The sequence below is a fragment of the Myxocyprinus asiaticus genome, chromosome 7 (genome assembly GCF_019703515.2).
Source record: "Myxocyprinus asiaticus isolate MX2 ecotype Aquarium Trade chromosome 7, UBuf_Myxa_2, whole genome shotgun sequence".
Lineage (NCBI taxonomy): Eukaryota > Metazoa > Chordata > Actinopteri > Cypriniformes > Catostomidae > Myxocyprinus > Myxocyprinus asiaticus.
The window spans coordinates 14,863,867-14,877,823 of NC_059350.1; the positions used below are offsets into that span (position 1 = coordinate 14,863,867).

The 13,957-nt window shown below is 40.7% G+C and overlaps 1 protein-coding gene across 3 annotated transcripts in view; it reads left to right on the forward strand.

The window, feature by feature from the left end:
- LOC127443871 (huntingtin-like) overlaps positions 1-13,957 on the forward strand; it is a 78,842-nt gene that overhangs the window by 52,011 nt on the left and 12,874 nt on the right. For all 3 annotated transcript variants that reach the window (XM_051702865.1, XM_051702866.1, XM_051702868.1), the window contains 23 exons: positions 877-1,127; positions 1,264-1,406; positions 1,508-1,718; positions 2,118-2,253; positions 5,049-5,228; positions 5,318-5,494; positions 5,871-5,947; positions 6,163-6,301; positions 6,384-6,506; positions 6,602-6,815; positions 6,970-7,115; positions 8,075-8,252; positions 8,392-8,487; positions 8,561-8,745; positions 8,835-8,961; positions 9,877-9,980; positions 10,105-10,259; positions 10,368-10,507; positions 10,608-10,690; positions 10,797-10,927; positions 11,008-11,140; positions 12,939-13,094; positions 13,204-13,394. In XM_051702865.1, coding sequence (XP_051558825.1) covers positions 877-1,127; positions 1,264-1,406; positions 1,508-1,718; positions 2,118-2,253; positions 5,049-5,228; positions 5,318-5,494; positions 5,871-5,947; positions 6,163-6,301; positions 6,384-6,506; positions 6,602-6,815; positions 6,970-7,115; positions 8,075-8,252; positions 8,392-8,487; positions 8,561-8,745; positions 8,835-8,961; positions 9,877-9,980; positions 10,105-10,259; positions 10,368-10,507; positions 10,608-10,690; positions 10,797-10,927; positions 11,008-11,140; positions 12,939-13,094; positions 13,204-13,394 — 3,476 coding nt within the window. The remainder of the gene's footprint in view (positions 1-876; positions 1,128-1,263; positions 1,407-1,507; positions 1,719-2,117; positions 2,254-5,048; positions 5,229-5,317; positions 5,495-5,870; positions 5,948-6,162; positions 6,302-6,383; positions 6,507-6,601; positions 6,816-6,969; positions 7,116-8,074; positions 8,253-8,391; positions 8,488-8,560; positions 8,746-8,834; positions 8,962-9,876; positions 9,981-10,104; positions 10,260-10,367; positions 10,508-10,607; positions 10,691-10,796; positions 10,928-11,007; positions 11,141-12,938; positions 13,095-13,203; positions 13,395-13,957) is intronic.

The following is a 13,957-nucleotide window of genomic DNA, read 5'->3' on the forward strand; positions in this document are numbered from 1 at the left end:
TAGAAGGCAGTATATTATTTCCATATCACTGAACACATCTTTGGCCCACAGTCTACAGAATTCCATTTTGCAATTGAATTTATCAATCTGTCTGAGATAGGCTTATTATAAGGGCTTTTCTAAAGACGCGTCTATGTACACATGCGTGAGACGGGTGCTTTTGAACCGTCTCACTTTGGTTATGTTGCAGGGCCATATCTGGGGTGAGCTTTGTCCCCCAAAATAATCTCTATGCCCTCCCAGGCACAAGTGAAGCAGACAGTTGAATTGGATCAGCCCTAACCCTAACAAAATGTGCTGGAATTTAAGACATGCGTCAACAGAAGATGTATCTCATTGCCACCCTAAAGTACCCGTTCTAGATCTGGGCCTGTTGTGTCATAAACACAGCATTTTTTGGTTACTGTGTCAATTTAAACATAATCTCAAGACCCCTGCAGTTGTAGTTGCACTCTGTCCAGCTGTGTTTGATCGCAATAACGCGTCCTCATCTTGTGCTATTTGCTGTCAGTGTAGTTTATTGCCTGTACAGCTGGAGTTGTGCTTACTGCCCCCTGATGACTTAGACTCGTAAAAACATGAATGTGGTACTTCAAGCTTGAATTACTCGGATGGTAGGAAAATTCCTTATTACAATCCAGGGGCATGATTAATTGCGTAAAAAAAAATTAACACTATGTTTTTACATAATTAATCTAACTGAATTGATGTGTTAATTCGTGAGCCCTAGTTTAAATCAGGTTTCCATGTGGCCTTCTGTTGTTTAATGAACTTTTGCTATAGATGAAATTGTTGTTTATTGCATGGGCTGGAAAGTAGTTGCCAGTACCAAGTAATCATGTGAAGTTATTCATTATGTCCCTGTGCTTCCTATAGGCATCAGTGGGCACGGTGCAGTTGTGGGTGTCTGGCATTCTCGCCATCCTGCGTGTTCTCATCTCGCAGTCCACAGAGGACATCATTCTGTCTCGTATTCAAGAGCTTTCACTGTCACCAAACTTTCTCTCCTGTCCCACTATTCACCAACTCCGAGAAGATGACCCTTCTCCCCCTGTTGCCCAGCCCACTACCATGGAAGAGACCAATGGGGAACCCCAGCGCTTCCCACCTGAGGAAACCTTTGCCAGGTAAGTGCTGATCCTGTGAAGCCACTGTTTTTCGAAATAATTATAGCCTACAGGCCTTTCTACCTTTCTCTTACTTCCTCATTCTCTCTCTCTCACTCGATCTGTCTCTCCCTCCATCTCTCTCGTCCTCTGTCAGGTTCTTATTGCAGTTGGTGGGGGTATTGCTGGATGATATTGCCACCAAGGAGGTGAAGGTTGACATGAGTGAGCAACAGCACACTTTTTACTGTCAGCAGCTGGGTACACTGCTCATGTGTCTCATCCACATCTTCAAATCAGGTACACACACCTACAGAGCCCATATATAGCCATATACATCTTTATTTAAATTCTGAAATTTTCAACTACATGACCCATAATCTCACACTCTTCCAATTCAGGAATGTTCCGGCGTATCACGGCAGCAGGAAGCAGACTGCTGAAGGCAGAGGGAGTGGAGGGATGTAGTTTTTATACCCTGGAAGGTCTGAATGGGCTGGTTATCCAGCTCATCACCACACACCCGTCTCTAGTCCTGCTCTGGTGTCAGGTCCTTCTCATCATCAACTACACCAACTATACCTGGTGGTCAGAGGTGCATCAGACGCCCAGGTCAGATGACACACCAACAGCCTAAAGACAAATGCTGTTTATTGGGATAGTTCACCCAAAAATGACAATTATATCATCATTTACTCATGTTGTTCCAAACCTTTTTGGAATTCATTTTTATGAGGAACTAATTGCATACTTTAGAAAACAATGACTTTAGGAAACTGAAAAGTAAAAGTGTGGAAGTAAAAATCTTGGTAGTTTTAGGAAAACTAATGCTAATTCAGTGTGTATAGGGTAAAGAACAAATTGGCCTGCCACAGGTTGCCCGTGATAAGTAAGGCTTGAAATTGCTACTTGTAAGAGGCAAAGCCTGCGGTTAATCAGTTCTTGTTTTTTAATCACATGGTTTTATTTCCTTTTAATTCACTTTTTTTTTTCTCCCCGTTACTCCATCAGGAGACACAGTCTGTCCAGTACTACACTGCTGAGTCCGCACTCATCTGGAGAAGAGGAGAGACCAGAAGGAAAACTGGCCATGTGTAACAGAGAGATTGTCAGACGAGGGGCCCTTATTCTCTTCTGTGACTACGTGGTGAGATTTCTAAAGCAACGTTTACCATTTTTTGAACAGAAAGATCCTGAAGAGCTTAGAATTGAGCTTTGTTTTTGGTTAAAGCAGTAAGTAATGAGAAGAAATGTGTTGCAGTGATTGTACCACTTATAAGGTGTGTTTTTAAATACAACACGAAGCAGATTTTGCAATGTACAATGGCAAGAAAAAGTATGTAAACCCTTTGGAATTACCTGCATTAAAATCTGGCTTTATATATATATATAAACACAATCTGTTATAACTAATACACACAAATTATTGTAATGTTCTTGTGTATATTGAGCTAATTAGAGTTGGCAAACCTGGCATCCAATTAATGAAATGAAATTGGAGGTGTGGGTTACAGATTCTTTGACTTATAAAAGCACTCAAATATATTAATTATACTATTCACAAGAAGCATCTGCTGGCGTGGACCGTGCCTCACAAAAAAAAAGATCTCAGAAGACCTACGATCAAAAATTGTTGCTTTACATAAAGCTGGAAAGGGTTACAAAGTTGTCTCGAAGAGCTTAGGCCCCATTTCCACCTGGTATTACGATGCGTCTCGGGTAATCCGGTCACATGTGGTCAGGTGAGACACATCACTGTTTACACCTGGTCGTTTAAATGTGCCTCCTGTGACCACTTGTGTTCGGATTCGGAGGGGAGGATCTCTGTTTCATGATGACATACATCAATCACTGTGTCAGTGTGTTACTGCATGTTAATAAAGCACAATAAAGGGGGCCTGGGGAGCTCAGCGAGTATTGACGCTGACTACCACCCCTGGAGTCGCGAGTTCGAATCCAGGGTGTGCTGAGTGACTCCAGCCAGGTCTCCTAAGCAACCAAATTGGCCCGGATGCTAGGGAGGGTAGAGTCATTTGGGGTAACCTCCTTGTGGTTGCGATTAAGTGGTTCTCGCTCTCAATGGGTGGTAAGTTGTGCGTGGATTGCGGAGAATAGTATGAGCCTCACATGCTGTGAGTCTCCGCAGTGTCATGCACAGTGAGCCATGTGATGAGATGTGTGGATTGAGAGTCTCAGAAGCGGAGACAACTGAGACTTGTCCTCCTCCACCTGGATTGAGGTGAGTAACCACGCCACCGCGAGGACCTAGTAAGTAGTGGGAATTGGGCATTCCAAAATTGGGGAGAAAAGGGAAAAAAATAATAATAAATAAAGCGCAATAAAGTAAGAAAAGACAAAAAAAGTGTGGAAAAAAAACGGTGTGCTGTCTCTCCCAGATGCGGTTGAAATGTAATCTAAGCACCAACGCAACAGGTCAAGCAGAATTATCCGTTATTTTAGTAGATTACCTGTATTAAAGGAGCTTCAGGTGTTCGTGCTTGTCATCTGTGTTGATTTCAGACACACAAAAGGAGATCCATGAAACTCTCTGATTGTGTATGTATCCGCTTTTTAAACTTTTCCTATCGGACGGTTATTTCCTTTTAAAGCTGCTCGTAAAAGGCAAAGTTTAAACTCTTGTTTTAGCGCAGTGGCTGATTGACAGGGGAGGGGTGGCACTTCACTGCTGCTGGGACACATACAAGACGGATTAGCGTTTACACCTCAAATGTGATCTTGTCACCTGCGTTTTTGACCATATTCGTATGTTGTTTTTGTGCTCCGATCACATAATGATTTAGACCTGTGTTTAGGGCTGACCACATGTGATTGGATCACCCGAAATGCATCTTAATACTAGGTAGAAACAGAGCCTTAGATATTCATATGTCCACAGTTAGACAAATTGTCTATAAATGGAGATGATATAGTACTGTGGCTACTCTCCATGGAAGTGGCCGTCCAGCCAAGATGACTCAAAGAGCACACCACTGAATGTAACAAATGAGGTCACAAAGAACCCTATAGTGACAGCTAAAGACTTAATGGAATCACTGGAACTGGTTAACATCTCTGTTCCTTAGTCTATTATACGGAAAACATAACAACAGGCATGGTGTCCATGGCAGAACACCATGAAGGAAGTCACTGCTTTCCAACAATAACATTGCTGCAATCCTGAAGTTTGCCAAAGACCACCTTGACACTCCACAACGCTACTGAGAAAATGTTTTGTGGATTGATGAAACTAAGGTTGAATTGTTTGGGAAGAACCCGCAGCACTACGCATGGTATAAAAAGGGCACATCATACCAACATGAAAACATCATTCCAGTGGTGAAGTACGGTGGAGGGAGCATCATGATTTGGGGCTGGTTTGCTGCTTCGGGGCATGGACCGCTTGCCATCATCCAGGGGAAAAAATAATTCCCAAGTTTATCAAGATATCCTACAGGATAGTGTCAGGGTGGCTGTACACCAGCTGAAGCTCAATAGAAGTTGGGTGATGCCGCAGGACAGTGACCCTAAACATAGAAGAAAATGCACTACAGAATGGCTTCAAAAAAAGAAAATCCACCTTTTGGAGTGGATCAGTCAGAGCCCTGACCTTAACCCAATAGAGATGCTGTGGAATGACCTCGAGAGCCGTTCACACTAGATATCCTAAGAATATGGCTGAGCTGAAGCAGTTCTGTAAGGAAGAATGGTCCAAAATTCCTTCTGAACGTTGTCCAGGACTAATTCTAGAGTCTTTTGAAAAAAGTGATTTTTGCAATTCCGCTTGGTTTCACTAGTGGGTCAAAAATTGCAATTCTTCTACCATGTAATTTAAAATTGAAACTTTAGCACAGACTAGGATACATTTTAAAGGACTTGAATTCTTTTTCTTTTTAACTTATATTTTCTTATATTTTTTCATTCTCCATCTCTTTCCTGTTTCAGTGTCAAAACCTGCATGACTCTGAGCATCTGACATGGCTGACAGTAAATCATGTGAGTGATCTGATCAGTCTTTCCCATGAGCCACCAGTGCAGGATCTCATCAGTGCAGTTCATCGAAACTCTGCGGCCAGCGGCCTCTTCATACAGGCTATACAATCACGCTGTGACAACCTTTCTACTGTATGTACACAAATACTCACTAACTTATTTCTGTTTCTTTCTGTTGTTATCTTTTTGGTAACCGGTGTATTAAATGTGTAAATGTGCAGCCTGTGATGCTAAAGAAGACTTTGCAGTGTCTGGAAGGCATTCACCTCAGTCAGTCTGGGGCTCTGCTTATGTTATATGTGGACAAACTACTCAACACACCGTTCCGTGTGCTGGCTCGAATGGTGGACACACTCGCCTGTAGACGTGTGGAGATGCTGCTGGCCGAGACCTTACAGGTAAAACACATACACACAAATGCACCAAATTCATAAATATTTTTAAAAGATTTGATGCCACAAAGACTGCAAATCTAGTGACTAGTTGTTTCTCAGACTTACTCATGGTAGCAACATAAAACCTTAAAAACTTGGGTTTTTTCCTGGCTGACTGATTAAAAACACCTGTTTCTAATCATTTTGCACCTTGACTCCCAGAAATTGTGTGGAAGCCAGCCAGTCAAATCGGCGTTAGCAATTTTTGGAAATCTTTTGCCATGTTTGTGAACAATATGCATTAGATAGCACGTACATGGTCCATTAGGCAGTCCGTAGTTGTGCCTGTGGTATATTACAGTTGAAAATACTACTAATTATAATTTCCATCTCATTGTAGAATAGTATAGCTCAGCTACCTCTGGAGGAGCTCGACAGGATTCAGCAGTACCTTCAGACCAGTGGCCTTTCTCAAAGGTAAAGTGGAACTCATTTATATCTTCCTTTCCTGTCTTATCAGTCCACTTATTAGGGCTTTTTAACTTGTAATTAGCTTGTTATATACACATTTTTATAACACTTTTTCTGTTAAGGATCGCTGTTTTGAAGTTCTCCAAACAATTCTTTTCAGAATAATGATTTTATAATCCTGTGTGTTGAGTTTCGCTAAATGTGCTTCTTTCTGATGTTAGGCATCAGCGGTTCTACTCCCTGCTGGACAGGTTCAGAGCAACTGTTGCTGAAGATACCAAGAGCCCTACTGCCCTCATTACCTCACACCCACTGGATGGGGACCCACCCCCTACCCCTGAAAATGTTGAACCCAATAAGGTCTGCAAATTACAGCTGTGTAACTTCAGAAATGTTGTCTACTGTGATGTAATAATTTGAATTAATATGTGTGTATTTGCAGGAGTGGTATGTTGCCCTGGTGAAATCTCAGTGTTGTTCGAGAGGTGATGGAGCTCTATATGAAACCACAGAGCTGCTGACCAAACTTCCCCAACCTGACCTAAACGACTTAATGACCTGCAAGGTAGACCAATTACATGCATGTCTCTCACTTATTGAGACACACACACACATGCAGTACACTCACGCACATACACTGATGCATTATTTTACTTGCAGGACTTTAACCTTTGTCTGCTGGCATCATGTCTGAGTGTTGGGTTGCAGAGGATGTGTAAGGATCATGAGGCAGTTTTATTTGAGACGGCTCAACAGGTGGCCTTTGAGCGATTGGCTGGTGTCATAGAGCTCCTCCCCTCCCCTCACCAGCCCCTCCTCCCTTCCTCCAAGACCTGTGTGAATGCCTACAGGGAGAAACTCAATCAAGTGTATGGTGAGTCACAGTTAGAATAAAGTTTTATTCACCAAGTATGCTTGCAAAGATACAAGGGGGAAAGCCTGTTTTCCAAATGTAACCCAATTCACTATGTCCATTAAGTCAATTAACTTGAGCATAGAAGAGTAGTCTAATTGCATGTGTGTTGCAGGTGAGCCTGGGTTTTATCAGACTGTGTTGAGTCTGTGTGGAGTGTTGAGTCAGTATCTGCTGTCTCTGTCCAAACTCCCCTTCTCACTACACATTCCCAAAGACAGAGAGACACTCATTACCACCTTCAGCACCCTCGCCATAGAGGTAAGAGACACACACATGCAAACACACCTCTAGTACATCGGTAGCTACTACTGACTGATACGTCCATCACAAGTAGCATTCAAGGAATATTTCAGGTTACATACAACTTAAGCTCAACATGGCAACATCCTGCCGATGACCCCAGAAAATTATTTAGACCGTTTGTTAAAACCAACGAAAAGCATGTTTGAAGTAATACACTTACAGTAGAAGTCTGCAGCACTGCAAATAAATGTTTAAAATATGCAGCTGAATGAATTGCTTGAGACTGTGATGAATCACTATCTAACCTGGCCTGTGCAAGGTTATATCCAAATCATTTAACTTTTCAACTCATGCCTTGTACACTTATGACTATCCAAAAAGCACTTAGTACTTCGAGCAAACTCTACCCACAGAAATGTGTCAATAAGTTATAAAAAGTATTTCAACTTCAAAAGGACAATTTAGACAATTTTTACAGCTCAAATAAACATTTTTAACTTGCGTCAATACATTATGAAGAGTACTCCCACCTTAAAAGGACAATTTAGACAACTTTACAGCTCATATAACAAACATTTTAACTTGTGTCAATAAGTTCTGAAAAGTATTCCCACCTCAAAAGGACAATTTAAACAACTACAGCTCAAATAAGCATTTTTAACTTGCATCAATAAGTTCTGAAAAGTATTCCCACCTCAAAAGGACAATTTAAACAACTTTACAGCTCAAATAAACATTTTTAACTTGCATCAATAAGTTCTGAAAATTATTCCCACTTCAAAAGGACAATTTAGACAACTTTACAGCTCAAATTACAAACCTTGTGCTTTTTTCAAAAATATGAGCTTCATGTTTGTGCTTTTTAAAGCAATAATTTAACTTGTATTTAATCAGAAATATTATCTTTAAATGTACTTTTTCTTGTGGACCAGTTAACACATGCATGTTGATGAAGTCTGTCTCTGTCAATGTAGGTGGTGGTGTGGCGTTTGCTGCAGGATCAGCTGCCTCTGAGTGTGGATATTCAGATGAGTCTGTCATGTCTGTGTCTGGCTCTCCAGCAGCCGGCAGTGTGGACACACTTCACCTCCCCCTCCTACCTCACACACACCTGCTCCATCATCCACTGCATACAGCTCCTTATCCATGCAGGTGTGTATATGTGTGTGTGTGTAAACCATTCCAACTAAACCCTGTGTGGAGAAAATGAAGACGTTGTCTATGCATTGTAGATGGGTTAAACAATCAATATTCAGTTGTGATTATGATGGTTCATGCATGTGTTATGTAGTCGCTGTTGGTCCTGGTGACCAGCTTCTGAGGCCGGAAAGGAAAACATCCAACACAGAACAGTCAGAGGAGGACCAGGTGGATTCAGCGTTAGACAGTGAGTTAACACACACAACTTACACAGTGATTCATGAAAATCAGGCAAGCGTTAATGTAAATGTGTTTTTCAGATCAGCGTGTATGGCGATGTTGTGAGATCATGGCTGAGCTGGTTGAAGCACTGCAGAGTGTGCTGGCTCTGGGCCACCATAGAAACAAGAACATCCCAGCATTCCTTACGCCAACCCTACAGAATGTCATCATCAGCCTGGCCAGACTGCCCCTCGTAAACAGCTACACCCGCATCCCACCACTGGTGAGAGCATGTGTGAGAGTTTTTGTACATTTTGTCTATAGGTGTTCAGAACTGTAAGTGATTGTGTGTTTGGGGATTGTGTTTTACAGGTCTGGAAACTGGGCTGGTGCCCCAGGCCTGCTGGAGAGTTTGGCACAGCATTGCCTGAGATTCCTGTAGAGTTCCTGCAAGAAAAAGATGTCTTCAGGGAGTTCCTTTACCGCATTAACACTCTGGGTATGAGGGATAGGGAGGTTGGATCTGTCTCTAATAGTAGTGAAATAAGTTAACTTGAAGGAATAGTTCACCCAAAAATGATAATTCTCTCGTCATTTACTCACCCTTATGCCATCTCAAACTCATATGGCTTTCTTCAGCAGAACACAAACAAAGATATTTTGAAGAATATATGATTTTTGTGTCCATACAATGCTAGTCAATGGGGTCCAAAAAGGACATAAAGGCAGTATAACGGTAAATCTGTACGACTCATGTGGTTTAATCCATGTTTTCTGAAGTGATACGATTGGTTTTGGGTGAGAAACGTTTTCACTATAAATCTTGACATTTGCAGTCTCCTTGGCACATTCATGAGAGAAGCTTGTTCACACTTCCTTGCGATTTGAGGCATGCGCAGAGTGTGAGGAAGTGCCTTTAAGCTCAAAAAAGAACATAAAAATGTTGAACCCCATTGACTTGTATTGTATGGACAAACACACATCATGTATACTTAAAAAAATCTTTGTGTTCCGCAGAAGAAAGGAAGTCATACGAGTTTGAGACTGTATAAGGTCGAGGAAATGATAAGATAATTATCATTTCTGGGTGAACTATTAGAGGAATGTTCCAATATAAACTCTGTTGACCGCATCTGTGACATACTGTTGATTACAGAGGTAATATATATGGACTTATATATACAAGTCAGTTTGAAAAACAAAAGTTACCAAAATGCACCCACAATGGAAGTCTATAGGACAGCTGTGTTGTATGGTTGTAAGTGCTAAACATTAAAAACATTTTAGCTTAATTTGCATTTAACCTGGATTGTGTTTAAGATTTTTAAATAATTATTCTATAAGAGAAATGAGACGCACTGTTCTTTATTTGAGGATCTCTAGTTTGATTTCAAGTCATGTGTTTTCCTTATAGGCTGGAGCAGTCGGACACAGTTTGAGGAAACATGGGCCACTCTGTTGGGGGTGCTGGTCACTCAGCCAATCACGATGGACCAAGAGGAGGAGTCCCAGCAAGAGGTGAATCATTTGATTTCTGTCAAAAAGTTAACTGTCCACTCATCTGGGTATTGGATGCGTTTGTGTTTTGTCATTGATGGGATGTCCATGAGTGGCAGATGAGACACGTCTGTTTGTGTTTCAGGAGGATCTGGAGAGGACTCAGATAAATGTACTGGCAGTGCAGGCCATCACCTCTCTGGTGCTGAGTGCCATGACTCTACCAACAGCAGGAAATCCAGCTGTCAGCTGCCCTGAACAGCAACCCCGAAACAAAATCCTTAAAGCTCTGGACACTAGGTGTGTACACACGTATTTAGCTTTATTTTGTTGTGAGTATTTCATACTTTGGCAGTTATAAGATACTAATTGTGTAGAAGTGAATAGTAAATTGTGCATGTTTTGCAGGTATGGCCGTAAGCTGAGTGTGATCAGAGGTATGGTTGAGCATGAAATTCAGGCCATGGTGTCCAAGAGGGACAACATCGCCACACACTTCCCCTATCAAGCCTGGGACCCTGTGCCATTCTTATCATCCTCAACGGCAGGTCAGTGTCCAGCAAAATGATTCTCTTACACTGTAGGTGCTTGCGCATTTTGTCAATACATTCATGACCTTTGCGTATATGTGTACGTCTTCAAACTCAGGCACCCTGATCAGCCACGAGAAACTCCTTCTGCAGATAAACACAGAGAGGGAGATGGGAAACATGGACTACAAACTGGGTCAAGTTAGTTATCCAGAACATGAACACTTGAATCATTGTAATTCACTTTTGAATTGACACATTAACTTTAATGTCTGCATTTTACTAACAATATTTGTACACTTTGCAGGTGTCGATTCATTCAGTGTGGTTAGGAAATAATATTACCCCTCTGAGGGAGGAAGAGTGGGGTGAGGATGAGGAAGATGAAACGGATGCACCCGCACCTTCCTCGCCACCATTATCACCAATCAACTCCAGGTCAGAACACACACAGTTACTAGTACTACAGCTCATTAAAACACTCCTCCAGACTGATACTGTCTTCTTACCCTGTTCAGAAAGCACCGTGCTGGGGTTGACATCCACTCCTGCTCCCAGTTCCTCCTGGAGCTCTACAGCCAGTGGATCCTCCCAGGCAGCCCCAGCAGTAGGAAGACACCTGTTGTGCTCATCAGTGAGGTGGTCAGATCGGTGAGTTTGTGCTTGAATTTACGTTTAAATATATTTATTTAGCAGATGCTTTTATCCAAAGTAACGTACAAATGAGTAATGCCACGATACTACAAGTGATTCAGTCTAGAGAGATGGTAACACGAGACATGCAGCAGTACAAATTCCAGAATTGTTCAGAAAATACAAGGTGGTGCAGAATTTTTGGTGAAACATTCAATAGGTTTACATGAACTAAAAATAATAATTTGTCTTGTTATAATGGTCTTGTGTTGTGTTCATTTCCCGGTCAAAAATGACCGGCCCACTAAGATTGTTAATAAATCTCTCACATTGCATATATTATCCCAAGATATTGCATTAGATCTTTTTTGTCAACTTCTTTTTTAGTAATTATGACAGGTTTTGTACTTCTTTTTTTTTTTTTTAACATATTATAAAAAAAATATATATTTTTATTGATAGGATTCATTAAACTGAGCTTATACTGTGCTTGTGGGGGCACTCCCTGCAGAAAATAATAATAATAATTATGTAATAAATGAATAACCTCTTGCTTGATCTTAGCAATATAGGTGTCATTTTAAAGCTTAGAATCTGGACTTTACAATGCATATAGCTGATCCTATCAGTTCTTAAATAATGCTTTTTAATTTGCTGACAAATTAGAACAGTTTTGTTCTCATAATTTGCAAAATTGTTATCACAACAATTATATTCAGAGTTGGTAAAAACATAAAAAAGATGAGATAGATATGTGTTACATATCTTTGAAAAGGGTCTTAAATGCAATGAGCAAATTTGTTTCACTCAGAAGCCAAACTGCAGTGAGTATTAGTGTATGAAATTCCACTGACACACATAAGTATATTAAACAGGAGTGTCTTTTTGTCACGTTATTCCTTATTACTTCCTGAAACATGCATATAAAATAGACAATGACATATCGTAACTTACAACAGACTATCCAGATTCAAACGAGCCCAAACACAACATAAAATGATGTAGATCTCGATATATTCCTCAAAGAGTGTACAGGGAAGGACGATGCACAAAACGGTGTGTGTGTGTGTGTGCACGCGTGTGTTTGCGTGCATGTCCAAGGACTTTGTGTGTGCAAACAAACGGCTACATATGTGCACATCTAAAAGATTGAGATGCTCCTGAACACTTAATAGTTCTGTATTTTGTAGTCTAATCCATTCATGGACAATGGCCGGTCACTTTGGACCAGGAAAACCACAGGTGTAACAAAGTGAAATAAAACCAATCAAATTTTATGAAAATGATCTTAAAAATCAATTCTGTGTTCAGATGCCTTGTGTGAACAAAGTCATGAAATTTTATTCCAATTGGATGAAATAAACTACAGTTTTCAGGAAAAAACAAAAAGTTTAATCGGTCAGTTTTCATTGGAACACAATATAAGGGTTCAAATGCCATTTAAATGCTTTGGTCTGCATAAAATGTTCCAGTATTATTTTTTTAATGTATAAGGTCTTCCGGAAAACGTCTACGTCACTTCCTCAACCAATGTCCTTACTTAAAGGACCTATTATTTGATTAAGCAGGTGCCATGTATACTCGAATGTAGCTCGACTATGCAAAAACCAGTTATAGCTTGATTATAATGGAGCATGTGAACGTACTGACTGTGAGACAACTGAAAGAGAACTAACTAACTTTTTTTATTTATTTATTTTTTTAAATAAAGAGTAAGTGCACTTGCGACTGAAGTGTTCACAATCTTCATTTTCAAAATGCTTGAACATAGCCTATTTTTGCTGTTGTGTAAGTGATCTCTATTTCTCTCTTTCAGCTGCTGGCAGTGTCTGATCTCTTCACGGAGAGAAATCAATTTGATATGATGTTCTCCACTCTGACTGAGCTACAGAAGGTCCATCCACCAGAGGATGAGATCCTCAACCAGTACCTCGTACCGGCTATCTGCAAAGCAGCTGCAGTGCTGGGCATGGTGAGTGTGTGTATATTGACTTCTGACCCAGCAGATGCATAAATAAACCATCACTATATCTTAAAGCAGTTATTGCTTTTAAATTGTTTGGGAAAATGTGTGTGTTCAGGATAAGGCCATTGCTGAGCCTGTGTGCCGTCTGTTGGAAAGCACCTTACGCAGCACTCATCTGCCCAGTAGGATCGGTGCGCTACATGGAGTTCTATATGTGCTGGAATGTGATCTACTGGATGACACAGCACGCCAGCTCATACCTACTGTCAGCGAATACCTGGTCACCAACCTTAGAGCTATAGCACAGTGAGTAACACTCCTACCTGAACACATACATACACAGCAAATACCATCAATTCAACCTTGTCACCAAGAGAGGGACAATAATTAGTAGAAAAGTAGATAAATGTTTTTAATATTTAGACCGATTAGAAAAGTAATAGCACATCTTTCCTAAACAAGCCACACTATAACAGGTATCATTCATGTTCGTAACACAAACAGTGCAGGATAAGTTACATGCCAAAATTGAATTAGCATTAGAAATGGAGATTAGTGGTCGAACAATATATCGACGAGGCCAATACTCTGAATTTGTGTAATTATCGCATCGGCCGATACATTTTCGCATTAGTTTCTTAAACCGTGAGGATGCAGTGAATCGCCTGCTTACATGTGAAGGAGCCGTCTGAGAAATGTAAATGACCAATCACAGTTTGTGTATATGTTATGTACATTATTAAATTGTCTGATTTATTGGCCTATCGGCCACCCTGCTCTCTGGATATCGGCATCTGCATCGACCATTAAAAAACCCATATCGGTCTTAGCAAGCACCATTAATAATTAGTCCTTTAGCAGTTTTTTTT